At 39.0% G+C, this 27738-nt stretch overlaps 1 protein-coding gene across 1 annotated transcript; it reads right to left on the bottom strand.

Annotated features, from left to right (window-relative positions):
* Nucleotides 1–3542: 3542 nt before the first annotated feature.
* On the bottom strand, nucleotides 3543–27387 carry Faa (fumarylacetoacetase). The gene is made up of 8 exons (XM_068352728.1): nucleotides 27241–27387; nucleotides 24630–24740; nucleotides 19753–19874; nucleotides 19235–19375; nucleotides 10878–11128; nucleotides 9361–9567; nucleotides 4587–4735; nucleotides 3543–4203 (listed from the first exon to the last, which is right to left on the bottom strand). Exons 1-8 carry the CDS (start codon nucleotides 27322–27324, stop codon nucleotides 4009–4011), a joined length of 1260 nt encoding a protein of 419 aa, XP_068208829.1. The 5' UTR covers nucleotides 27325–27387; the 3' UTR covers nucleotides 3543–4008.
* Between the last annotated feature and the right edge of the window lie 351 nt (nucleotides 27388–27738).

Below are 27738 nucleotides of genomic sequence, written 5' to 3'. Positions count from 1 at the left end.
AAAATAGCAAGTCTTTTATTAGACTGGAAATGTTTGTTGCTTACTGTACAAATGTGTGTGTATAAAAAAAAAAAAACAACAACAACTACTTTGAAAATTGCAGTTTTGGGAGAGGTTTTATCAGTAACCATTGGAAATTATATAATGAAGAGGCTATGGATACAGTATATCCCACTGTAAGAGCTTCTTCAGGTCATTCTCATCTCATCAAAGGTATTACAATTAACAGAGCAAACAGGTGTTATTGAAACTAACCTTGCAGCCATCTGCATGCAAGGCTAGCTTGACAACTTCCCTATGTATTGCCTTGTCACAAGGTTATCAGTGCACAAGTTCTTATAACCACTATATCCTCCATCGAATCATCTCGACTTCTCCTGGCTTCTAGCTCACCTGTGTGTCATCATCAGGCATTTCTAGGAAAATTACCTTTCATGTGAACTCAGACCAAAACTGGATCTGAATACAGTACATTATAGTGCCTTTAAAAGTACAGTACTTACCATTTAACATCTGAATAACCTTTCTAGTACAATATTAAGCTTTTTAAAAATGTTCCTCCTTGCCTGTAGTCTTGTCTTGAATTCTAACACTAGCGAATTGGGTTGTAATTCTATAATTACTATCGAAAGAAGAAATAGTACGTAGTTAGTAGTAATAAGACTTTACCTAGAACACCTAGGTATCTTCACCTCTTATCTTCCTAAGTACTAGACAAGAAGCACCAGCATCAAAGACTTACCCTCCCACAGTCATCTACAAAAATATGGCAGCCAAAAATCCTCCCCCACTTGAGGTATGAGTGGTTAGCATGCAGAATCCTCTATGACACCTTGGTACTAGTCAGTCGTCCCAAAGTCCAGGCCCGTCAGTGCATATATTGATGGCCAATACATACCTATTATTGCAGACAACCTGAACACAACTTAAAGTTTAAAGGTAGCTCATGAATGGTAAAGGCAAGGGACAGTGACAATTCCCTAGCAGGACAAGGCCTTATAGACTGACCATACTGTATATGCATATGATCAGTACCCCAGCACCCTTTCCACCCAGGAAAAGTCAGGCAATGGCTGCTGATGAGTCAGCAGGTAGACTTAAAAGCTTCCCAAAATGGCCCTCATCCTTACCTTACAAGGATGGTGAAATTGAAGACACTACAAGAAACTATAGAGCTTGCGCACATCTCAAATCCCAGTCCAACAGATAGCAGACAGGGATGTTTCCAATAGTGTACTACAATCCTAGGAAATGAGATAGCACTAGAAATTTTATGTTAAACTTAATCTTTTTCATCGTAATTTATATTGACATTATACATACATACATATACCAAAGGCACTTCCCTCAATTTTTGGGGGGTAGCCGACAACAAGAAACTATTGACATTATGTATTTCCTAAAAATTAGCAATATTGATCTCAAACTTGTTGCCCAAAATATTCTTTTTCCATATAATCTAGAGATAATAGCTTGGTTAGGTTATCAGTAACCTTAAACAAAGGCGAGCTCAAATCTTACACATCCATAAAATCAATCGTAGCTTAATGCATCAGTGCATCCTTTGGATCCTTTTTTTTTTTATGTACTTCTGAATATCTCACCATTTAAAAAATTTCAGTAATATCTCAATATACTCCTCTTGAGGGGTACAGATGCCTACCTGTTGTTGAGACATCAGACATCAGCAGCCAATGCCTTACTCTTTCAGGCCTCACTTGAGTAAGAAGAGGCTTGGGAGATTATCATTTGACTGTGTATATTTGATCTACATACATTAACCTGTCCGTTGTCTGCCATTATTATTGGTGTTTATATCCATTACTTATTTTGCCCGCTACTTATATTGTCCATATTCAGTTGAAGTGTTATGTTACCAACTACCCATGATCACAATTATCTCTTCCTTTCACAGTACATCTGTGGAATGGACCTGCTAGTATTATTAACACCAATACTCTTAAGTTTGTGTAAAATCATATGGCTGTGGTACCTTAGTGAAATTGGCAACGACTTGCAACCCATTGGTCTATTATTTGAATACCTACTTGAGGCCTATTAGTTTTTACTTGCAAGCCTGAGTTAATGCCATTGACATAGCACCTAAACCTATCTCTAGCAACAGTAGCCAATGCCTGGTCCCTCGTAGTCATAACTTGGGTTTAAATCTATGGAATTTGGATCATATGACCAAGAGCTCAGACAGTGAAGCTACTTAGTACTGCAGTACAACTAGGGGAAAAGCTATAGATACACCTTTAGGTAGAAATTGAAAGATGGAAAAAAAGCTATAGAGTTAAGATAGTTAGTGACTGAAGAAACACGACAGAGACTTATAATGCTATCGTTGACAGCTATAGGCCCTATAGTATAGTTCAAGTGGAAAAGTACCTGAACCCGTGGTTTTAAGTTTGGTCTCCATTGTGCGTCAGAGCTTCTGTTTAAAGTTTCCCTTGCCTCTGTCGATTATGGGAGACACATGACCCATTGTCTTAGATTACCAAGATACTCTATATTTCATTACATAAATGTTTGAAAGTTTTACTTTCATTTCTTTGGTAATTCACTTATCAACATTGGAGCCTCCTTGTCTGTGGAAATATGGGTATTACGTTAATACAGTATTCTCTTCAAGCTTGTTCCATGTAAATATCATTCATCGGAAATAATAAATTCCCCTATATAATAAAAGCAAGTGTCTGGCTACATACAGTATATATATTTCTTTTCAGTAACGCTCAGCTCTCCCCGTTCCTCTAGTAGGGGGAGACGGAGTAGTCATACCCTGGCAAAGAGGGTGTGTGTGTGTTCATGCATAACTATACTTAGCCATCATTTTTGATGGGTTGCCAGTAGAAGTTAATTTCTTTTCTTCATCTTTGTAATCTGTGATAACACTAAACTACTCCTTAGTAAAGATCACTTCCATCAGGGTACTTGTCTCTTAACCCTTTTACCCCCAATGCTATTTGGAACTTTCCAACCCTTAACCACCAGGCGTTTTTCTTTTTCAAGCACGTTTTGCAATATTTTTTTTTAGATTGCACTGACAGGGTTAATTTTCATCATAGAGAGGTCAGGTTGGTCTCATTATTTTGGAAAATGCCTGAAGTTTCTCATAAAGTTATAAAAAATATGCAAAAAAAATGCAAATAGCAGTTTTTTGCAAGGACGTACCACTACGTCCATGGGGGTTAAGAAATGAGTTTTGTGAAACGTACCAGTACATCCATTGGGGGTAGAAGGGTTAAAAATATAATTGTATCAAAGACAATTCATTTGACCACTTACCTTTTTCATCAATTTTTTTTTTTCTCTAAGAACAAAGGGTCCTTTTTTTTCTTGACTTAGCCCTTGCTCAACAAACTTCTGTCTTTTCAGGCATTTTAAATTTACTTGATGAAAATCAACAATTTTCAAGATTCCCGAGTCCTTCTACTAACCAGATATAACACTTTCTGCTTCCCCCACTGTTCTTTCTCCAGGCCTTAGTTAGGTTGGGTTGCCAATCCATATTCTAAAAGGTACTTAAACACAATGTATATAATTTCTCTATTTATTTCCAAACAAAGTACTATATTCCAATCAAAAGATAACTGCAATACCTAGTACTTGCTCAAAACCAAACTGATCCTTACAAAGATAGAAAAACTTCTAGTCTATAGAAATTATTGGGGGAAAACACTAGGAAAATTTACAAATCACTTCTAAATAAACCATGATATATACTCTATTAGACTAACGATAAGATGTGTGGGAAAGCTATAAAAATATTTCCTTTTACAAAATACTTTCTATAATCTGTCACAAACTTTTTATAAAATATTTTCAGCTACTCTGCATTATACAAAAATATTCTATCAAATGAGAATCTAGAAATCACCACACATGGCTAAATAACACCAGTTTGTTTAAAAATGCAGTTCGATATAAAGTACAGTATATTTATCACTTATCTTATTGCGAATCATTCACAACCTTGAAGTCCTAAGGCGAGATCTTACTATACTAAACAGCATGGGCTGGAAGAACTTTCCCAGTGCACTGTCCAAAACCAACTCTATAACCACTTCCTTGACAATACCCATCTATGACGACTTCATCGCCATCCTGGATGAATTTGCGAGTAGCATTGTTACCAATGTCCACAGTTTTGCTCCCACGCCATGAAAGTTCAAGCATTGAGCCAAAAGATTCTTCATTCTGTTGAAAGAAACAAATCAGTAATTCATTATGGAGAACACAAGGATAAAACATCATACATACATATACCAAAGGCACTTCCCCCAATTTTGGGGGGTAGCCCGCATCAACAAGAAACAAAACAAAAAAGGGGACCTCTACTCTCTACGTTCCTCCAGCCTGTGGCCGCGGGGGCATAAAACAATTAGAATAGCGCCAACGTTATCCCTGCGTGTCGTAAGAGGCGACTATAAGGGACGGGACGAGGGGGCTGGGAACCCCCTCTCCTGTATAAAAAATCCTGTGAGACAGCAGGATAAAACATATGTAAAATATATTTTTTACACAATTCAAGTTGGGAATATAAAATGCAGAGCACAACTATATAAATATATATCACTCACCGGGCCAGATATGGTTCCAGAGGCCAAAAGATCTCCTGGACGAACATTGCAACCAGTGACTGTGTGATGGGCTAGCTGCTGTTTCAACGTCCAGTACATGTACCTGAAGTTACTGCGACACACTACACCAAGATGTTCGCTGCCCTCAGCTGGAAAGAGAATTTCCTTTTAAAGTCACTAAAAACTAAAAAAAATAAATTCTTAATTAATTTGTATCTTTTTAACTATGCAAATCTGAATACTTTTATTTTTTTTAAATCACTCACGAATGGCAGAGGCAAGGAACAGCGACATTGTCCTAGAGACTGACCATATACGCATATGATTAGAGCCCAGGTCACTCTTCACCCAAGTTACAACCAAGGAGGGCCAGGCAATGGCTGCTGATGACTCAGCAGGTAGACCTACAGGCTCCCCCAAACCATGCATCTTTAGCTCAAAAGAATGGTGAAGTTGCAGACACTACAAGAAACTATCAAGCTCGAGTGGGACTCAAATCCCAGTCGGATGATCACCTGGCAGGGACGTTTCCACTATGCCATCACAATCCCAAATAAAAGGAGTATGATTTCAGCAAAACTAGATACGGCTGTTAAAACTTTAACGATGTGGCAGTAGTTACTGGCGGGTGGCATGGAAGACCAGCCCACACGACAGGCCACCGAGTTAAGCTACCACTTCGACCTTAAACACAAGACTTGCAAAGTGGTTGAAGCGGGAAGTGTAACTTAAAAGGATTAAGTTCCATATGGTAAGGAAAACTCCATACTAATAAAAATTGTGATTTGTTTCTACGTGAATGCAAATCTCTTAATACAAGACTTGTACTAAGGAGGGAGGAAGTCCTTATAATTAACCGGGTGGTTTACTTTTCTGAAAAATGTCAAAGCAGTTTGGCCCTATATGGTAGCAAAGGTAATGGCTCCTTTCAGCCCACTAACAACTATATCCATGAAGGCTATGTTATGAAAATGTATGGTCATTATGAAAAAAATGGGTGCATACATCTGTCCATCTTCCTCTTCGTCTGGGAGGGATACATCTAAACAGCCTTATTGTTATAAAAAGTTGCTTGACCATGTGGCTCACCTGCATCTAACTCATGTTCTAGCAAATAATAGTGTGATTGCTCCACCCTAAGGTAGGGGAAGAAAAAAGTAGTAAAAAGGTCAGTTATTCTTACCTCTCCTCCTTGCCTTATGTCATCACCGCTATTATAAATGAGATGTTTCTTGTCCCGTGAAGGAGTTCAGTTTGCTACACAATCTACTGCGCCCCAACCATCAGTTCCGGGATGGAGTATCCAGAGACAAGTGGGTACTCCAGAGGTATTGGGCAGCTTAAGAGGTCTGTCACTACTAGACTACAAGAAATGAGCCTTATAACAGGTTCTTCCTGAAAGCTGAGAAACCATGTTCGAACATACCACGAAGCCAGAAAGAAACCGTTCAAGGATATCTTCTATTATTCCTTCCATTGGTGAAGGAAGAGTCTTAGTGTCTTCCTAGGAGGGGAAGGCAAGTTACATGTATCCTGGTCCCTATGTAGAGAAGCAATGAAAAACGACTTGAGGTTGTGGATGGATGGATTCTAGGTCCTGGCCATGTACTCCTGAAACAAGGTGATGTGGATCTTCTATGCTATTTCCCCACTTGCCTTTTCAGGGCTAGACTAGTAGAGGAAAGACTCGAGGGTCAAAGTCATATTTACCACTCATACCATGGGCTTGAGGGGGATTGCTTGAGAGAACTGTGAACTCGCAAGTATTCCATACAGCTACAACTACAGCTTCATAGTAACTCCTTAGGAGTCCTGTCGATTCTTGCAAGTAGTCCAGACCCAAGACCTAGTTGAAAGCTTGGATTGAGGGAGGATTGGCATCCTTCACCAAAAAGACTGAGACATTTCCTTGACAAAGGAAAATAGAAAACAGCTGATCCTTAGCCCTTTTGTATGTGGCATCTTGGGAGCGATTAGGGTCATGTTGAGCATTTATATTGTCAACTGGCTGATGAGGAGTAGTAATTGGCAATACAGGAAAACTGAAAGAAAGGAGGAAGCATCTACACTTCCTAGGGATATCTAAAAGGATCCTTGAATGCTGTAGACAGACAGGGGACTGAGGAAAAATACTGGGAACTTCTTACCCAACTGAAAGCAGAGCCGTTCAAGCAATGATGCAAACCTAAATTGAAAAGAGGACTTTCCATCATGTAGGGATCACAATTTCCCCTTACACCAAGTACCTATCAACTCGATGAGTCCTCTTGAAAAGCCCTCATACCTGAATGAATCTTGCATATGGCTCTGTGGTGTTGTTGATTTCCCATGAGTGCCACTGCTTGTCAAGGGTCTGTGAAAAGTGCTCTGTTGACGTTAGTGACGAACACAAGCGTTGCAATTCCTCTACACTCCTGAATGCTTTATCAAACTCCTTTGGAGAGATTACTTAGTAGCCAAGCTGCAGGCATTTCCGGTAGGCTCCCTCTCTGGTATCCACGAAAGGAACCGGAGGATTCGTAGGCAGGGTTGTATGCAGGAGAGGACATCCAAGAGGGGTTGGGCTGTGTACCAGGGGGAGCAGCGAGGTAGACCACCTGCTGAGGGGGCGCCTGTTGTCGAGAAGTCGAGGCAGCGGAAGACCGTGGGGACGAGGTACCCCGGGCAGTCTTGTAAGGACTAAACCTCTGCTTCTTCTTGAAGAACATGTGTCTCTGGGGACATTTCACCGGGCGCCACAGGTCTCTCCCCAGAAATAGATTTTTCCTTCATCAAAATCCCTTTATTGTGCATCATATCCGTGAGCGAGGCAAGAGAGCGTGCTATAAATAGGAATGAATGGCGAGCGATTGTGACGCAGTTCCAGTAGGCCCTGCTGCTGCCTCCGATGCCTTAGATGACCGCGGAGGTAGCAGCAGTAGGGGATTCAGCATTATGAAGCTTCATCTGTGGTGGATAATGTGGGAGGGTGGGCTGTGGCACCCTAGCAGTACCAGCTGAACTCGGTTGAGTCCCTTGTTAGGCTGGGAGGAACGTAGAGAGTAGAGGTCCCCTTTTTGTTTTTGTTTCTTTGTTGATGTCGGCTACTCCCCAAAATTGGGGGAAGTGCCTTGGTATATGTATGAATGTATATCTGTGAAAAGGTTAGAATAATTAGGAAGGTGCCCATCCCTCACTAGATACATCTGAGAGACCAGGAGGAGAGGAGTACTCGCAATGAGGATCATCATGCCGCTACTGAGGTAGATTGTCTAGTATTCCTGCTCCGATAAAACCAGAAGGTATTAGAAATTTTGATGGCTGACTAGTATCACTTCTGAAACTACTGGAGTTATCGCTGTAGAGCTGCCCTTGAGGAACTAGCCTTTCTGTCAAGAAGAGAAGTCTTGCTGACAACCCATAAATAAGTGGAAAGATCTTTTAATCGTAGACTATGTCTTGAAGATCTCAGCCTTTATATTGGACTAAGTAGGGTGCAGTATGGTTTATTCTTTTCGAAAAATTTCCTAAGATATTCGCCAGCCAGTCCAAGAATGGAACGGGGAGATCCCCTGTAAAGGAAGAAGGGATGAACAAGCATTGTCTGGCTTCCTTCAATGACTGAACTGCTTCTGATTCTCATGCTATCTGAGGCTAAGGGGCACGAAGTGCCTCAGCTTACGGAAAGCAAATGGAACTCGAACCACACAGTGGTTGGAGATGATCCTTACCAACGACTGTGCAAGCATGATGTGTCCTCTTGGGGCTTCTACAAATAGCTCTATTACACGAGATTTAGCATCTGGTCAAATCTCGAAATGTGGGAAGATCTCCGAATAACTGTCTCAATGCGTCAGATCTCATGCTTGAAAGATTTCTACGTTAGACGTTTATGCATCAAGTAAATGTTGACTCGAGACTATCTACTCTGCTGAGACATAGCTGGATTGCATATGAAAAGAGCAGCTCTTCCTTTATGATCCAAAACTTTGAGAATAAGAACATGAATAAAATCATAAAATATCTATAAAGTAATATATACAAAAAAAAAAGGTATACCATTTAAATTTTCCCAAAATATTTAGCGAAATTTCAAACAAGTTCAAAATAATCACAAGTTTAAATTTCAATTAGCTTTCCTGTATTGATTGCATATTATACAGTAATTCTAAGTCACTGAATTTCCCGCAGAATAAAACCATATGCTTAAATTACTGTATGACTATTACATAAGGTAGTTTGCTGCCAAGCAAATATGGTTAAATATATCCCTAACTACAAACATGTTTCTCCATCCATATTCAACCTTCAAGCTGTACTTAAATTCTAGAATTTGCATACCCCACAAACAAGGCCACTTCAATTTCACATTACATAATAGCAGATATACTAATAAAAAATAATCAACCAATGATAAAAATTCTTGAAGATAGTTTACTTAGCCCTTTAACCCCCAGCCTATTTGGAAATTTCCAACCCTTAACCCCCAGGGGGTTATTTTTTTCCCAGCACATTTTGCAATATATTTTTTTTTTAATTGCTCTAACAGCCTTAATTTTTGTCATAGAGAGGTCAGGTTGGTCTCATTCTCTTGGAAAATGCCTGAATTTTTTCAAAAAATTATCAAAAATATGAAAAAAAAAATTTTTATAGCATTTTTTTGCAAGGACGTACCGGTACGTCCATGGGGGTAAAGGGATAGCTTTTGTGAAACGTACCAGTACGTCCTTTGGGGGTAAAAGGGTTAAAAAGTATAAAAATTAGTAAATAAGTGTACATGCATCTGAGGACTTACGTTTAATACCAACTTCCAAGTTGATATCATAAGTGTACTTGTCAGTGTGTTGCAAGTAAGGGAAGGGTTTGGGATCCTGCGCGTAGTTGTCAACCACAAACGGTGCAAGGGCCTCCATTGTGACGACCCAGGGAGAGATGCTGGTGCCCATGTTCTTTGCCAGGAAGGGTCCAAGAGGTACATATTCCCACTTCTGAATATCTCGAGCTGCGGAAAACATGAAATGTAAATTGCACAAGGTACAAACAAACTAGAACTCTGCCCAGAGCAATATACGGTCAACGAAAGATAGAAGCACCACTTAGGACAAAAAAATTGTTCGCTAAAATTTCCTAAACTAATTCTGTACTTGAAAAATAACAAATCTACTTACAGTATATCAGTCATTGGTAAAGCTGTATACAGTATTTTCTAAAAACATATGTAAATATTTTAGATATGTAGCATGGAGCATTTTGCAAGACAAAGCAATTAAGAATGTTAAAAAGATTATCCTTAATCTTTTCTTACTCTCTCATTTCTATTTTTAATTTCCATAGCAACCATTCACTTTGAACTCAATTTAAACTAAATTTTATCTTCCTAATACTGTTATCTTACTCATAGAGGTATCAAACAGTGCTAATAGCTTTTTAAAGCCTTCAAATACAGCATTGATTTAAGCTTTCTCCTGAATTAAAAAAATGACAAAATAGTTAATTTATTGCTGGTAAAAGAAAACGAAAAGAATTATCAACTATAAATTTTACACTTTCACGAACATTAATCATTCTTTGTTATTAACCCTTTAACCCCCAGGCTATTTGGAAATTTCCAGCCCTTAACCCCCAAGGGGTTATTTTTTTCCCAGCACATTTTGCAGCATATATTCTTTAAATTGCTCTAACAGCCTTAATTTTTGTCATAGAGAGGTCAAGTTGGTCTCATTCTCTTGGAAAATGCCTGAATTTTTTCAAAAAATTATCAAAAATATGAAAAAAATAATTTTTATAGCATTTTTTTGCAAGGACGTACCGGTACATCCATGGGGGTAAAGGGATGGCTTATGTGAAACGTACCAGTACGTCCTTTGGGGGTAAAAGGGTTAAGGCATTCTAAGAAAAGTTTAAACAGAGTAATCTTTATGCCTTGTCCTTGAATGGGAGATGAGATCTGGAGTAGGAAATAAAGTTGGAAAGTCAGGTGGGAAGAAACATCCATCCATATACCAAGGCACTTCCCCCAATTTTGGGAGGTAGCCGACACCAACAATGAAAAAAAAAAAAAAAAAGGGGGACCTCTACTCTCTATGTTCCTTCAGCCTAATCAGGGACTCAACCGAGTTCAGCTGGTACTGCTAGGGTGCCACAGCCCAACCTCCCACATTTCCACCACAGATGAAGCTTCATACTGCTGACTCCCTTACTGCTGCTAACATAAAATAATGAAAACCAAAAACAGAGAGCAACGCAGCTTGAACACCATGATGCTGTAAAGAATAGTCGTTACTAGAGTAAAACTCAACAGTTTCTACTAACCACTCCAGTCATTCATGAGAACCATTCCAAAAATGTGGTCTTGAGCAGTATCGATGGAAATTGGCTCTCCTAGCTTGTTTCCTGGACCAACAAAGAAAGCCATCTCAAGTTCAAAGTCCATCAGACGACAAGGACCGAACGTTGGGGGTTCATCATCCTTGGGACGAGTCTGCCCGTTGGGTCGACGAATGGGGGTCCCCGAAACGACAACGCTTGATGCTCTACCATGATAACCAACAGGCAGGTATTTCCTGAAAAAAGAAAAAATTGCTGCTTATTCCACATAATCAGTAATTTACAAGACAGTGTACAAATTACAAACTCTTCTTTCATACTCAAACTGAAATTTACAGAACTATTGTACATTGGATACGTCAAAAAACTAAAGTAATGGATATCCTTGAAACCATTAGCAAGCTCAAATGGAACTGGGCAGGGCACATTGCCAGGATGACAGACAACCGATGGACATCAAGAACAACCTTCTGGACACCCCGAGGATACACAAGAAACCGAGGAAGACAAAAAACCCGCTGGCGAGATGACTTAGACCAACATAAGCAACAGTGGCACAGAATAGCTTGCAATAGAAGTCTGTGGAGAAACCTGGGGAAGGCCTACATCCAACAAAGGACTTTTGAAGGCTGAAATGATGATGATGATGATTGTACATTGAACTTAAATGTTTGGCATTTCACCAAACATTTATCGAGATCCAACAACCTTCACAAAATAAATTCAATTTTACCCATTAAAGGTCGCTCATGAATGGCAGAGGCAAGGGACAGTGACACTACCCTATCGACCAGGACAATGCCCTAGAGACTGGCCATATATACATTAGATCAGCGACCAAAATCTCTCCACCCAAACTAGGACCAAGGAGGGCCAGGCAATGGCTGCTGATGACTCAACAGATAGACCTATGGGTATCACCAAACACTCCTTCCTTAGCTCACAAGGATGGTGAGGTTACAGCAACCAAAGGAACTAACAAGTTTGAGCGGGACTCGAACCCCAGTTTGCAGTTCATAAATTGGGGACGTTACCACATCGGCCACCACAACCCTTTGATGACTACCTTGTGCTTTACATAACCCTTTCATATTAAGCATTGCACAATTGAACAGTCAAACCTGACTGACAGCTTCACATCAAGTGCTTTTGTGGACAAACTTTTGCTCCATGTGAAAGCAACAATACATTACTGACCTAAGCTTATTTTTCTCCAAGGCTGCACTGGTTTTGCCATTAAAGTCTTCATCCCTATGTTATGCTATTGTGACGGTGCCGAGTAAGGGTGTGAACTCAAAGGCAGATTGGAAACGACTGAGTTATATTACTGTGGAACACTCTCCTTATATACAAAACCTCAAGGCAACAGGACATGACAAGTTCACAAGACAGACAATATCACAGAGGAAAAACCAGACATGAATTTTCATGTTCGTTTTAGTGCGAGGGAAGAGCGAAGATACAAGCATAATATATACAAAAGGAATTATGTAAAATTGTGTGAAACACGGTTGGTACACTATCACTCCACATGGTTGCACAACTTTAAACCTATTCCAGTTTTTAACTTGTATTACAGAACATATATTTCATGTCGGCCAAAAAGTCGATAAATCTGACAACAGTACATCCATATCGATATACCAAGGCACTTCCCCCAATTTTGGGGGGTAGCCGACACCAACAATGACACAAAACAAAAAGGGGACCTCTACTCTCTATGTTCCTTCAGCCTAATCAGGAACTCAACCGAGTTCAGCTGGTACTGCTAGGGTGCCACAGCCCAACCTCCCACTACAGTATATACATGGTTTGGTTAAAATCTGGTCTTAATAATAAGTGCACACCTCTCAAAACTCAAGTTGACATTCTGAGGTGACTTTTCATTTAACTTTTTGTAGTAGAAAATGTTCAGCTGGGCTCCACAAGGCACTATAAGAGTTGGAAGACCCAGACTTACATGGCTGAGGACTATGAAGCGCGAAGTAGATGATGAATGGAGAAGTATTGAATTAAAAGCTCAAGATAGAGACGACTGGCGAAATCTAACCGAGACCTTTTGCGTCAATAGGCGTAGGAGGAGATGATGATGATGAGTAGATAACAAAAAAGCTCCTATCTGATGACATGGCCACTAAACAATTGTTGAAAGATGCTGTGAAATGCTGAACTGATAACAAAACAAGACCTGTCTTAACCCTTTTACCCCCAAAGGACGTACTGGTACGTTTCACAAAAGCCATCCCTTTACCCCCATGGACGTACCGGTACGTCCTTGCAAAAAAATGCTATAAAATTTTTTTTTTTCATATTTTTGATAATTTTTTGAGAAAATTCAGGCATTTTCCAAGAGAATGAGACCAACCTGACCTCTCTATGACAAAAATTAAGGCTGTTAGAGCAATTTAAAGAAAATATACTGCAATATGTGCTGGGAAAAAAAATAACCCCCTGGGGGTTAAGGGTCGGAAATTTCCAAATAGCCTGGGGGTTAAAGGGTTAAGTGACAACTGAAATACCATTCTCATCTAAACAGCAAAAATGCTCTATATAAACACCTTACACCAGTCTTCAGGAGTTTGTAATATTCAAGAAGAGTCACTAACATTGAAGTGTGATGAGACTTCAATGTCTCTCTTCCTTTGACCCTTTTACTCCCAGGCTATTTGGAAATTTCCAGCCCTTAATCCCCAGGGGGTTATTTTTTTCCCAGCACATTTTGCAGTATATATTCTTTTTAAATTGCTCTAACAGCCTTAATTTTTGTCATAGATAGGTCAGGTTGGTCTCATTCTCTTGGAAAATGCCTGAATTTTCTCAAAAAATTATCAAAAATATGAAAAAAAAAATTTTATAGCATTTTTTTGCAAGGACGTACCGGTACGTCCATGGGGGTAAAGGGATGGCTTTTGTGAAACGTACCAGTACGTCCTTTGAGGGTAAAAGGGTTAATATACAAACTAAAAGAATTACCGTCGTTATTAGGAGATAAGTCTCTTAGTCTGCCATTAAAAAAACACACAAGACAAATCTTTCACATGATTTCAAAACCTCAATTATTTCACCCTTAATATTCAATGACATCCTAAAGTTAAACTAAAATCAATGAGTAGTATCGGGCTTGAACACAGAAAAAAAAAGATGGGAGATCTCATTTTCAACCATTTTACATTCTAAAACAAGTAGAAACCTAAATACATGCAGTACTCTAGAAGTTTTATTCCAGCTGTTACCAAGTTGTGGAATGATCTTCCTAATCGGGTGGTTGAATCAGTAGAACTTCAAAAGTTCAAAGTTGGAGCAAATGCTTTTTTGTTGACCAGGCGGACATGAGTCTTTTATAGTTCATTTATGTCATATTTGTTTTTGATGTTGTTAATAGTTTATATATGACATGTCTGTTTTGACGTTGTTACTGTTTTTAGAATGATTTATTGTTAATTTGTTCTCTTCATTTATTTATTTCCTTATTTCCTTTCCTCACTGGGCTATTTTTCCCTGTTGGAGCCCCTGGGCTTATAGCATCTTGCTTTTCCAATTAGGGTTGTAGCTTGGATAGTAATAATAATAATAATAATAATAATAATAATAATAAAAAGATAAATCTCAAGCATAACAACTATTTAAAATAACCCATTTTCTTCAAAAAAAATTATCAAAATTATAATCCTTGGTGAGTACTTAACACACAGATCTGCCATGCAGTAAATTAGATTTCACTATTAAAAAGTATTAAATAAATATAACAAAATGTTAAGAGTAATGTGTATTATTCATATTTATAAAATCCTTTGAAATAAGATTTTTTTTATCTGTTAACAGCCATTGCATTGTTAACTACAATAGGTAGTTTGTCAATGAAAGGTAACACAAAGGAAGTCTTACCCATTGTCTGTTGTAGAACAGGCTGATGACAGAGGGGATAATATAATTTCAAGGATTAAGGTTTGCGTAGCTACAAGATACAAATTCCCTTTAAACTTTGTTATTGTTATTTGTTTCTATGCATAAATAAACCTCTCATCCTTTACAGGAGAAATCAATTATAATTGGAAGACCCCAAGAACCAAACTGGAAGATTCTTTTCTTTCCAATACAAATCATCCCTCCTGTTCCAATTAGAGAATGAGGAAGGGGACTCCAACAACCTATCAGTTTATCATAGGGATGTACAAGCTGTTGAGACCTCAGCCACTACCCGCTTGAAAGGAAGCAAGTAATGGAACTCAGAAAACCTACCTACCTACCAAAAGGATCATGGCATCAGTAATGTCAAACCGGGAACTTCAAGAGAAATGTTTAAGAGAGTAACCCATTCTCCCCTTTGGCTTCGAAAAATGGAGGAGTCGTTTCTTGGAATGTAGTCTGTGAGAAAGGTACTCCATGTGCAACTCGCTACCATCAGACCAAGATGTAACTGTTGTGCTGTACCTCCTCGAGTGAGGAACAAGAAAGAGGTAGAAGAACCAGTCATTATACTTCTTGAGACTTATACTGACCACGTTACCTTTGAAGGGATGCATGCTAAGTCTCTTGAGGGAGCTGGGAGTGATACCCAACCACAAAGCAGACATCTCAGGATCCAAGAAAAATGGATTCTAGGGTGTGTGGGCTATGTCAGTAAGGTATAGAAAAACAAAGGTGCTCCAATAGGTAACCTGGAAGTCTACTTGTAGAGCTAGATTTGCTAGCTCTTTAAAAGTTTAAAGGCGGTAACAAATGGCAGAGGCAAGGGACAGCGAAATTGCCCTAGCAAGTAGGACAATACCCTAGAGACTGACCATATATCATATTATTAGCATCAAAGCCCTCTCTCCACCCAAGCTAGGACCAGGGAGAGCCAGGAAATGGCTCTTGACTCATCAGGTACCCCTATAGACTCCCCCAAATACCCCATCCCCAGGCTCACAAGAATGGTTAAGATGCGGACACTAAAGGAACTAGAGTTTGAGTGGGACTCGAACCTCTGTATGGTGATCACCAGGCAGAGACGTTACAAATAAGGCAGGCACAAACCAAAGTCCCACCTGCAAACAGCCTCGAAAAGCCAGATGGAACAGAGTCTGGACACTTTTCTCTTTTTCTTGCTGGGGGGGCTAATGAAAAGAATGCAAGACTTGCACAAGTGGTATCAAGTCTTCTTCAAGTAGCACTACAATGCTCTGGTGTGACACCAGTCAGCAAACACAGAGATAAGACTTTGAAGGTCCCAAGCTGGTGTTTGAGATCGACTGGTACTGGGTCTTTGTCACACAATCCGCGATAGGAAAGACTGCTTAAAGTTCCCGTCAAGCATGGACCAATCCCCTGAGGAGGAAGCCTCCATTTTTCCAATTTTCTTGCCAATGCAGAGAAGAGAGAGAAAGACTCGGGGGGAAAAGACTTAATGATGCTCACCTCAGGTTAGCATGAAGTGCATGTGCCTATGCCCTGAGGATAAAGACCATGACCGCACAAAGCTTGTTCAAGTGTGAATTGTTACCCCAAGGAGGGATCCAAACTCGACCGACATGCTTCTTCTGCAGAAGCAGGTGAAAAAGTCTGTGATCTGCTGGAAAGTGCTCTGGCCAGAGAGAAACTCTCTAAAAACCTTACAGTCGTCTCTATCTACTGGGATCTACCCACTTCTTGGGATCAGCCCAGTGTCCCCCATGGAAGGGACCAGGAAGGCGAAGAAACATGTTTCACTCTACCAGGATGGTGTGGCTAATCATACCTGGAAGGACTGTTACCTGCTACTGGTATGGATTTGTATCCTAAAGTAACTGTCATCAAGTGACACCTGACACTCCCTCCTGAAGAAGACAGCTGCCTAGAATTCCCATGGAACTTTTTTCTCGTGGATTACCTTCTCACTATGCTGCTGTAGTTGCTATTTGCTTTTAAGCATAAACACTCATATGGTGGCTTGCACAAACGTTTGAAGAACGAAGAGATTCTTTTGTTATGACTGAAAGCCTGAAGTTCCCCAAGTCACCAAAAATATGAGGTCTTCCTCTCTGGAGGCTTAGTATGGAGCAAAGGTTCCAACTAAACATAGCTTGACAGGTATTGATTTAGTTGAGAGAACTCCGGACTTGTGCTAGTCCCTACGACAACTCTTGGGAAGCCTTTGGGGAAGGATTGGAGAAGTCCATAAAATTCAGGATCGTTCTACCTCTGATGCATGTCCAAGAATGGATCCTGAAAAGTAAGTATGGAACTGATTTGGATGGAAGAGAGAGGGAATCTGCAAGGTATGACATTCCCCTACTGAAATCAGGGAACCTTTTGCATCACTACACCCCTTCTCCCACCAAACATCCCTCCTGGACTGAGCTTTGAAGGGGCAAAAACGAGTGGAGAAGCGACTGACAGTTATTGCTGGGAGCACCCTCAAACTAGAGCCAATAAACAGTCTCCCCTTAGGCTTGGTCACAGTCTCCCTTGAGCGATACCACACCGTGAAAGGAGTACAGTACTGATATACACCATCTCTTTCCAGAACTAACTCAATATGCCCCTCCTGAGCAGCAGATGAGTCCAGCATCTATCCGATTTTTAAAGCCCGAAGGTTCTAATGTGACCAACCATCGATCAATTGACAGTATCTTAAGGCTAGAGATAATGTTCCCATAAATCTGTTTTGGGTATGTTCTCTCTCCCTAGATTACGAACACTCAAATGCAAATAGATTCGGACCATGAACATTTTCATTTCCATGTCTGAGAACCAATCCCTGGTTCTCAGACAGGCCCTGCTGCTTCCTCCGGTGCCTTAGATGACCGTGGAGGTAGCAGCAGTAGGGGACTCAGCAGTATGAAGCTTCATCTGTGGTGGAAATGTGGGAGGTTAGGCTGTGGCACCCTAGCAGTACCAGCTGAACTCGGCTGAGTCCCTGGTTAGGCTGGAGGAACGTAGAGAGTAGAGGTCCCCTTTTTTGTTTGTTTCTTGTTGATGTCGGCTACCCCCCAAAATTGGGGGAAGTGCCTTTGGTATATGTATGTATGATGAGAACCAATCCCTGGCACCATGAGAGCAAGAACATTTGAGTGTACCCTTCCTCTGGTGAATGGGTGTTATCATGTTAGCAGTCAGGCTCAGTACTTGGATATGATGGTATCTCCACTTTCAAACAGACCAAAATACTTTGTGAAAAAGAAAACAGAAGAGGTACCCTGTACATTTCCTCTGTTGATCATGGTGGAAAAGTAAACCACAGTTCTGTGCTCATGAACAGAGGACTGTGGCCCCTCAACCACCGACCCACGGCTGCAAGCTATGAACAAGCCCAAAAAGACATTCAAAGACATTCAAGAGATGCCATCTTCTAAATTCACCAAAAGTATTCTCAATAGAGATAGGAGCAGTACTCCCCCTTCCAAGCAGGAAAGGTGTAGAAGGGGACCCAAGTTCTTCAACACCTGGCCAAATAAAGCATCTCTAGCTAGCCTGGATACTGGGAAAGTCAAGTCAGTCACCAAGGTCTCGGCTATAGGCTGCAGAACGATATGTTCAGCGTGGCTACCATGATGGTTAACCTAACACCAAGCCCTCGGCTCCGGAATGTGGACAGACGGGAAGTGAAAACCACTGACAAGTGGTGGTGCCATGTAAAGTCCTAAGGAACCTTTTATGACAGGCTTTCCTGGACTACTACTACTTTTTGGGAGAAGATTTATCAGGATCAGACGGGGAAGAAGAGAAAGAGGACAAGGATAGATTAACGCAACAGTGTACAGTAGTATCCTTACGTTCAATCACCTAGGAGTTATTGTTTGCTCCAGAAGGACTAATCACCTAATAGCTGTCCAACAAGAGGTTACAATTGTACCGGACTTACCTTGCTGACCAACCCTGAAGGTAGCAGTCGGTGAGAAAACTCTGTAGTGGCTTGAAGTTGAACAGCGGTACCTGTTACCATAAGCTCCCAATCACTAACCTACCCCACAGATACCAGTTGTTGTGCGAGCTCCAATGGCTAAGCTCTGTAACAGCACGAGGAGTATAGTATACAATATCCATATCGGCATACCATACAGGGCTAAAGACCAGTGATAGGGCTTCTCACCTCCAACTAATGAAACAAGAGGTACAGTCACACTAGGCTCACAATGAGTAAATGCTCCCGAAGGTTCCATTTGCTCTCAGAATTCCATATTGCCACAAAATGGTAGCGTAAACAATACCCCAACTGGCCTACTATACAGTTCACCCTCTTAAAACTGTTCACCTGTAACTGATATAAACATATTGGAAGTCACACCAGGATATCAATCGCTAACTGACCGAAAAGGTAACACCTGTACATACACTGTACCTAAGACTTATGAAAGCATAAAAATTGTGAAAAGTATACCTACCAATTTGGCATGAGAGCATTTTCCTTTCCACGGAACATGGTTCCCACATTTGTTGCGTGATCGAGGGAGGAGTAAAAGTCAGTGTAGTCCCCTATTTCTGCTGGTAGATGCATAGTTGCAGAGTTTTGAGGAACAAATGCCCTGGAAGAAAAAAAAACATCCAGCCATTTTCAAACAACTCATATGAAACTCAAGTAATTACTGATGTTGCAAATTTATGATTCTGCAACCTATTGTGCAGCTATATTACATCAGTACATGTTTTTATATTTTTTCTAGTTTTAAAATTACACTTTTCTAAGATAACTTAATATTGTACACAAAAGCTAATGAAGAGGATATACATCATACTGAACTGCATTCTGTATCTTTATACATATAATAAAAGTGAACAAATACGCTACAAGCTACCCTATATAAAAAGAAAAATTAAATACTTGTACTCGGTATAACAATAAGCTATAATTAAATTAAATAATTCATATTCACACAGACATGAAAAAAATTTTAAAACTTACGCAGCCCTTAACTTTTGATCATCACGAAGACAAGGGTTATCTGCACTTAATAGGGCCTGGAGTCTTGTTCTGGCTTCTTTCCAAGCTGCACTGCCCAAACTCATGAAGCGATTTAGTGTAGGCTGCAGGCATAGAGATTAGAGATTGCAAGGAATTTTGTCAGTTAACCCTTTTACCCCCCCCCATAAGGTTAAATTTCGGGCACATTTTGCTAAATAATTTTTTAAAATTGCTCTAACAAGCTTAATTTTTGTCCTAGAAAGGTCAGGTTGGTCTCATTCTTTTGGAAAATGCCTGAAGTTTCTCGTAAAATTATCAAAAATATGTAAAAATATGTAATTAACAGTGTTTTGCAAGAACGTACCGGTACGTCCTTTGGGGTGAAAGGGTTAAAACCAACAGGGTTGTGGCCTATAGGCAACATTCTTACTTGGTCATCACTGGATAGGGGTTCGAGTCCCGCTCAAACTCAATAGTTTCTTGCAGTGTCTACAACCTCGCAATCCTTGTGAGCTAAGGATGGTTTGGGGGAGCGTAGAGGTCTACCTGCCGAGTCATCAGCAGCCATTGTCTGGCCCTTCCTGATTCTAGCTTGATGGGGTGGGGACTCAGGTGCTGGTTATATGCATATGCAGTCAGTCTCTAGGGCATTGTCACTGTCGCTTGCCTCTGCCATTTATACGCGACCTTTAAAATCTTTAGAAGTGTGTCATGCAGCTTACTAGGGCAATAAAGTGGAAATATAACCTATCCAGTATCAGTTCCTAAGAATTATAACAGCCATTTTCTCACAGTTTACTTAATATATATCCTAATTAATGGCAATACTGCAAAATATAGTTATGAGGAGAAAATTTAGTAGCTCTCAAAACACTAGGATGGCATACATTCTCTTAGTACTTCTTTGTATGCAAAATTGTTCAATTATTGCACTCTATTGAGGCCATTGATCAACAAACTTTTTGTCTAATTTTAGGTTGATATTCTTTCCCAACTATGAAAAAAAAAAAAAAAAAAATAAAAAAAAAAAAAAAAAAAAAAGGTTGTTATAGTTTTCCTATTGTAGTTGTATATTTTTTTAATTATCTACAATATGAATCTTTTCTAATTTGCCTGCTTTTCCACAAATCTATCTTCATTTTTCAGGAAAGTTGATCTGTTACAAAGTTTTGGGTGACTTCCCTTCCATTTCCTTTATATCAATATAGAGACCACAGTGTATTTGTTTTAGAATCTATTTGTAAGTAAAACGGTATCTTGGAAGCTTAAGATGCTCTTAAAGATAACTCAAGAATGGCAAAGGACAATGTCCTAGAGACTGACCATACATTCATATGCTCAGCACTCAAAGCCCCTTTGCATCATGCTAGGACCAGGGAGGGTCAGGCAATGGCTTCTGATAACTCAGCTACTAGACCTATAGCTTCCCCCGAAACACCCATCCTTAGCTCAAAAGGATGGTGAGGTTCCAGACACTGCAAGAAACTATCGAGATAGAGAGGGTCTTGAACTTCCGTCCAGCAGATTACCACACAGGGGCAATTCTAATGTCACAAGAGGGGACTGTTGACTTATTTGTACATTGCCCAAACACATCAGGAAATGTCAGGCAGGATATAGGACAATTAGTGCAATATTTACATTGATCTTCTTAAATAGTAGCTTATTCTGCTGGCTTTTAAAGGTGTTAAGTATGACATCAAAATGAAATAAAAAACATAAGCGATACATTGAATATGGAACTTGCAAGGATATTACTCAGTACTTTGAACAATGTGATGCCATGCAAGATAAATTATATGTATTTGGAGTCCTAATAACCAGTATAATTAAGATTTCTAAAAGGAAGGAAAAAAAATCTTGTGGTATCATGACAAGAATATAGTCCCATCCATATTCTTTTAGTTATCAACACATAATCCATTAATGCCCTTTCTACTACTCTTCCATTTGCCACTCTTACCCATGTATACTTATTTTTATCTTTCTTTTTAAAGAAGCTAGCACTTATTACCATCTCTTGTTCAACACACATGTCTACCAGTCTCTCACCACTCTCATTTTCACCTGGTACGCCATACTTCCCAATGACACCTTCTACCTCTCCAGCGCCCACTCTAGCATTTAAGTCACCCATAACAACGACATAATTCCTTCTACCCAGTCCTTCTACATACCTAGTTAATTCATTCCAGAACTCATTCCTCTCTTCTTCACTTTTCTTGTGTTATATTTGTTTTACTGCAGGGTGTCAGCATATGTTTCAAATAATGTGTGAAACTTATTATCATTAAAGTTTACTGGATTAAAAATTGGTGACACTACTTAGTTTCTTTGATTCAGGTACAGTAGATGGTATGTTGTTTTCTCATCAAATTTTCATTATTTTATGAGTGAATCTTTAAAGGTGTAATACCTAACGTATATAGATGGATAAAGGTTAGATTTGAAAAGTATTATTCGAGCAAATCAGTTTTTAGAAGTGAATGTACAGTATGCAATTGTATGTATGAGTGTACGAAGTAAGAAAGCAGAAAATAAGTATAATAGTATTCGATTCTAGTCTGCATTGTTACTAACATTTGTAAGTTTGTATAGGGCTCTTTATGAATGCAATCTATTCAGCTATTCAGTCAGTCAGTACTTGAAATCAGGTACTTTTAGCTATTCAGTCAGTCAGTACTTGAAATCAGGTACTTTTAGCTATTCAGTCAGTCAGTACTTGAAATCAGGTACTTTTAACTATTCAGTCAGTAAGTACTTGAAATCAGGTACTTTTAGCTATTCAATCAGTCAGTACTTGAAATCAGGTACTTAACCCTTTTACCCCTGGGGTATTTGGAAATTTCCAACCCTTAACCCCCAAGGGGTTATTTTTTTCCCAGCACATTTTGCAGTATATTTTTTTTTAAATTGCTCTAACAGCCTTATTTTTTGTCATAGAGAGGTCAGGTTGGTCTCATTCTCTTAGAAAATGCCTGAATTTTCTCAAAAAATTATCAAAAAATATGAAAAACTAATTTTTATAGCATTTTTTTGCAAGGACGTACCAGTACGTCCATGGGGGTAAAGGGATGGCTTCTGTGAAACGTACCAGTACGTCCTTTGGGGGTAAAAGGGTTAAGTTCCAGCAAAACTATACCACATATCTATACTGACATCCTACACCAAAAAGTTATTCTAAACTTTGGCTTGTATTATTAAAAAGCCTTTAATAAGCGCTTCTAAATCTTTAAATTCTATGTCCATACATCACAAATTCTATACAGTACTTATTGCATTTTCACTAAAATTTTATTTCACTTAAGTTATCTCCTTTTATTTTTTGTCTATAAATCTGACAAAGATATGATTTTCAAATGCATTAAGTTGTTAATCAGGAGTTCAAGATGCTGCATGTTAAGACAGAGTACGGTATCAATAAAATCGGATTAAAATAACAAGTCTTGGCCGTCAGACCAAGGTACCACACCGGTGCTATTATAGTATGCTATCTACCGTCGATTTTGCTATCTACCATCCTTCTCTGACTATAGTATGATACCCACCACCAGTCCCTAAGGGTACGGTCTACTTGCTAATCCGCCTCTAATAAGGAGGATCACTACTGACTTGATAACCCAACTTAACCTAACGCAACCCAACCTAACCTAACTTACAAACTGCTTATAATTATGCATCCATGTACTAACCTAATCTAACCCAACCTAACCTAACCTACAAACTGCTTATAATTATGCATCCATGTTATCCATCCAATAAATATTATTAAACTATCATCAAGTCCAATGAGGATAACATACTGATGGTAAGTAATCTGTTTGATAATCCTCATCAAACAGGTTTAACATTGACGATAGATAACATACTTTGTGGTAGATAGCATACTATAATATAAATTCAACGGTAGATAGCATACTATAATAGCACCACCACACCTTTAGATTTCATATTAATACCGGGAACTGTATTAAAAGTGGATTACAAAGGGCAGGGTGGAAAAAAAGTCTAGGCAATAAGTTTATGATCTGAAAGCAGCGTTACACAGGAATACGACATGGATACATAATTAGTTAATACTGCATTCTAAAGAGATATTACCAAGATATTCCTCATGACTTAAGAACACAAATACCACAAGTCTGGGCAAGTCAATTTCTCCCTCACACACCTTCTGTAGATCTACAGTTTTACAGGCAGATACTGTCATATATCACACAATGATTTGTTGAGAAGCATTGCACTGATCTATAAAAAAAAAAATTTTTTTTTTTGGAATACAGGAAATGAGAGAATCATCGAATTCAACATTGAATCACTTTTTATGTCACATCCCATCACCCCTCTCTCTATTTCATTTAGAGTACTGTATCATCTATCCCTACAAGAAGACTTCTGCAAACTATGATGGTGGTACCCTAAAGATAGGCTGTTCAAGTGGGCATTCCATTCAGCTTTTTCCTGGGCATCCTTGGACTTCCACATTCCCGATTTTATTGATACACCCAATTACATGTGGTTTATCCCTTCTTTTCATATAGCCATAGAATGGTAAAGTGCTTTGAAACTTATCAAAACTGAATAGAGCAAATAGGATTACCATGGTAGGGCTGTGGCACCCTAGCAGTACCAGCTGAACTCGGCTGAGTCCCTGGTTAGGCTGGAGGAACGTAGAGAGTAGAGGTCCCCTTTTTTTTTTTTTTTTTTTCTTGTTGATGTTGGCTACCCCCCAAAATTGGGGGAAGTGCCTTTGGTATATGTATGTATGTATGTATGTATGGTAGTTAATTTTACCGACAAGTGCTCAAATGCTAGTAATGATCAAACCACAACTAAATAAATGCCTCCATATTCTTTTTTAATAAAGCATCACTTACCTGACGAAATACATCTTGATGGGAACTCAGCACAGGGCCGCTGAACAGATGAGCAATTACCGACAGGTCAAGAATGAGGTCGCCGATGGCAACGCCAATGCGGCGAGACGTCTGAAAACACACAAATACAATATAAATTAAGAGTACATTAGAGGATCTGAAATAAGAACAAATAAAATAGGAATATAAAATTAAGGAAATTTAGTTAAGTCAAAATGTCAACAATAAAATTAACCATGATTTTCATGGTTGTCCATATACATTTTACTCGCTGAAAATTAGAATCACACACACATTTACAGGAGAAACAGTGGCTAGTATTAAAGTACAGTACCAGGCTACCAGTAACATCCCTCAGTACAGCGGACAGTATTAAAGTACAGTACCATACTACCAAGGCCAAGGTTTGGGTGGATGGATGGAGTGAAGGAAGCTTTGGGTGATAGGAGGATAGATGTGAGAGAGGCAAGAGAGCGTGCTAGAAATAGGAATGAATGGCGAGCGATGACGCAGTTCCGGTAGGCCCTGCTGCTTCCCCCGATGCCTTAGATGACCGCGGAGGTAGCAGCAGTAGGGGATTCAGCATTATGAAGCTTCATCTGTGGTGGATAATGTGGCAGGGTGGGCTGTGGCACCCTAGCAGTACCAGCTGAACTCGGTTGAGTCCCTTGTTAGGCTGGGAGGAACGTAGAGAGTAGAGGTCCCCTTTTTTGTTTTGTTTCTTGTTGATGTCGGCTACCCCCCAAAATTGGGGGAAGTGCCTTGGTATATGTATGTATGTACCATTCTACCAGTACCAGTAACACCCTTCAAAACCTACTGATATGGCAACTTTAACCATAAATATTCTAGATTCAACAGTCACTAACTAAACCCTCAAGTCTCATACTTCATAGCCTACATTTCATAACAAGCTCACCAAAATGACACCTAATAATATACACTAAATCTTAGGAAGTGTACCTTAACTCTTATTTCCTCATGTAGATTCTTCCATTAAGAACAGAATACTTTATTATTCCTCATTCAATATGACATCCACCTGCCACAACTCCTTATGCACATCAATATAACCAGGCCCAGTTCATTTGCCATATTATTATTATTATTACTATCCAAGCTACAACTCTAGTTGGAAAAGCAAGATGCTATAAGCCCAGGGGCTCCAACAGGGAAAAATAGCCCAGTAAGGAAAGGAAATAAGGAAATAAATAAATGAAGAGAACAAATTAACAATAAATCATTCTAAAATAAGAAACAACGTCAAAACAGACATGTCATATAATAAACTATCAACAACATCAAAAACAAATATGTCATAAATAAACTATAAAAAGACTATGTCCGCCTGGTCAACAAAAAAGCATTTGCTCCAACTTTAATTTCTCGTCCTTTACTTACTTTTAGGGGTTTATTTCTCGCCCTCCACCAAACACTAAAGGTCTGTTCAGGCGGGCCTTGGTGTGTGAAAAAATACACAAACCATGTATTTTGCAATCTTGAATTTTTTTTATTCATTTCTGACCATAACTATTGGTACAAATTAATTATATTTTGTTTCCCAACTCCCAAAATCCATTGACCCAACAGGATCACCCTTAATCTTGTTTAAAATGGGGCAGTAGAAAACTCTTAAATGAGAAGTTTACAACCATACAGTAATTACGTTCATAAATGACTAAAATATAAGATATCTACTCAAAGAAAATATAGAGTTTGTGAATGAGTGATACATTAAATTACCATATAATTAACATCAATTTCTACTTCTAGCTTGAAATCATCTTAATTTCAAAGAGGTCCCAAAATAATGGCACCAGTAAAATCAATGCATAAAACAATAAAAAAAGTAAAAATAGTATATGGTTGTATATGTATATGGTTGATATATCTAGTGAGAAATCAAAGATAATTTAACAATCTTAGTCGAGACTACCTTCTAGTCGAGACTACCTTAGGAGTGAAAGGTCAGTTTCCCGTACAGCCTTCACAAATAACTAATAATTAGATCTTTCTTCATAATAAGTTATACAGGGTATTAATTCGTTACTTGTGATTACATAAGCATCTTACAATAAATGGTAAGTGGCTCCAACCAGTTTCTGGCTGGCTATTTGGTGCCCCAGCCTAAGGCCATAGACGAAGCCAAGGTCACTCTCAACCTCGTTAATACGAACTTATGGTGTTAATATTAAAATCAAGAGCAATTTTGAACTGTCAGTACTAACATTACAACAATATAATAAGCCCTAATTAATAATAAACACATAGAAGCATTTAAATTATAAATTATTCATTATACTGGGTTACAGTATTCATGCTAAAGGAGACCTTATGCATACATGCCGGCAAGGTCACTCTCAACCTCGTTAATACGAACTTATGGTGTTAATATTAAAATCAAGAGCAATTTTGAACTGTCAGTACTAAAATTACAACAATATAATAAGCCCTAATTAATAATAAACACATAGAAGCATTTAAATTACAAATTATTCATTATACTGGGTTACAGTATTCATGCTGAGTAAGGAGACCTTATGCATACATGCCGGTATCCTGGAGTAGGAATCACTTTTAGTTTAAACACAAAACAAATATCAATACTTACATTTTCGCATGTCGAAAAGACTCCATACGGCAAATTCTGAATTGGGAAATGACTGTCTGGCGAAACATTAATGAACGACTGCATTTTTGAGACGAATATTACAGGAAACTTTTGAAGCGGTGTTGCTCGATGTACGGTTGGGCGTCGTCTGCGTTGTTGATATTTCATTAGGGCAGAGTTGCCAGATTATTTCGACTGGATTATCGTACATGAGCCTTAAAATTGTCGTTTTTTCAACCAAAATTATCGTACACAGTTTCAATATGATTATTAGGGAGTTACATGATTGACTTTTCAACTTTTCAAAATATTTTAGTATAATTATTCAATTAAACACACACATTTGTGTATACCTAAGGTATGTATCGTACATCGTACTGGACCTAAAATAATCGTACATGTAGGATAATTATCGTACGAATGGCACCCCTGGGTTGACGGAACCAAGAACGTTGCCAGGTACTATTATTTATCATAAATAATTCACCAATATATAAT

This window comes from Palaemon carinicauda, chromosome 29 (genome assembly GCF_036898095.1).
Source record: "Palaemon carinicauda isolate YSFRI2023 chromosome 29, ASM3689809v2, whole genome shotgun sequence".
Taxonomy (NCBI): domain Eukaryota; kingdom Metazoa; phylum Arthropoda; class Malacostraca; order Decapoda; family Palaemonidae; genus Palaemon; species Palaemon carinicauda.
This window is presented reverse-complemented; position numbering and strand designations above follow the sequence as displayed.

What these genes read in the sequence shown, in the direction of transcription:
- Faa (XM_068352728.1), bottom strand. Translation starts at nt 27,324, where the DNA reads ATGCAGTCGTTCATTAATGTTTCGCCAGACAGTCATTTCCCAATTCAG. An exon ending in TCTTTTCGACATGCGAAAAT is followed by an intron (nt 24,741 to 27,240) that starts GTAAGTATTGAT and finishes GTGTGTTTTCAG; the next exon opens with ACGTCTCGCCGCATTGGCGT. An exon ending in TCTCATGAATGACTGGAGTG is followed by an intron (nt 9,568 to 10,877) that starts GTTAGTAGAAAC and finishes TGTTTTCCGCAG; the next exon opens with CTCGAGATATTCAGAAGTGG.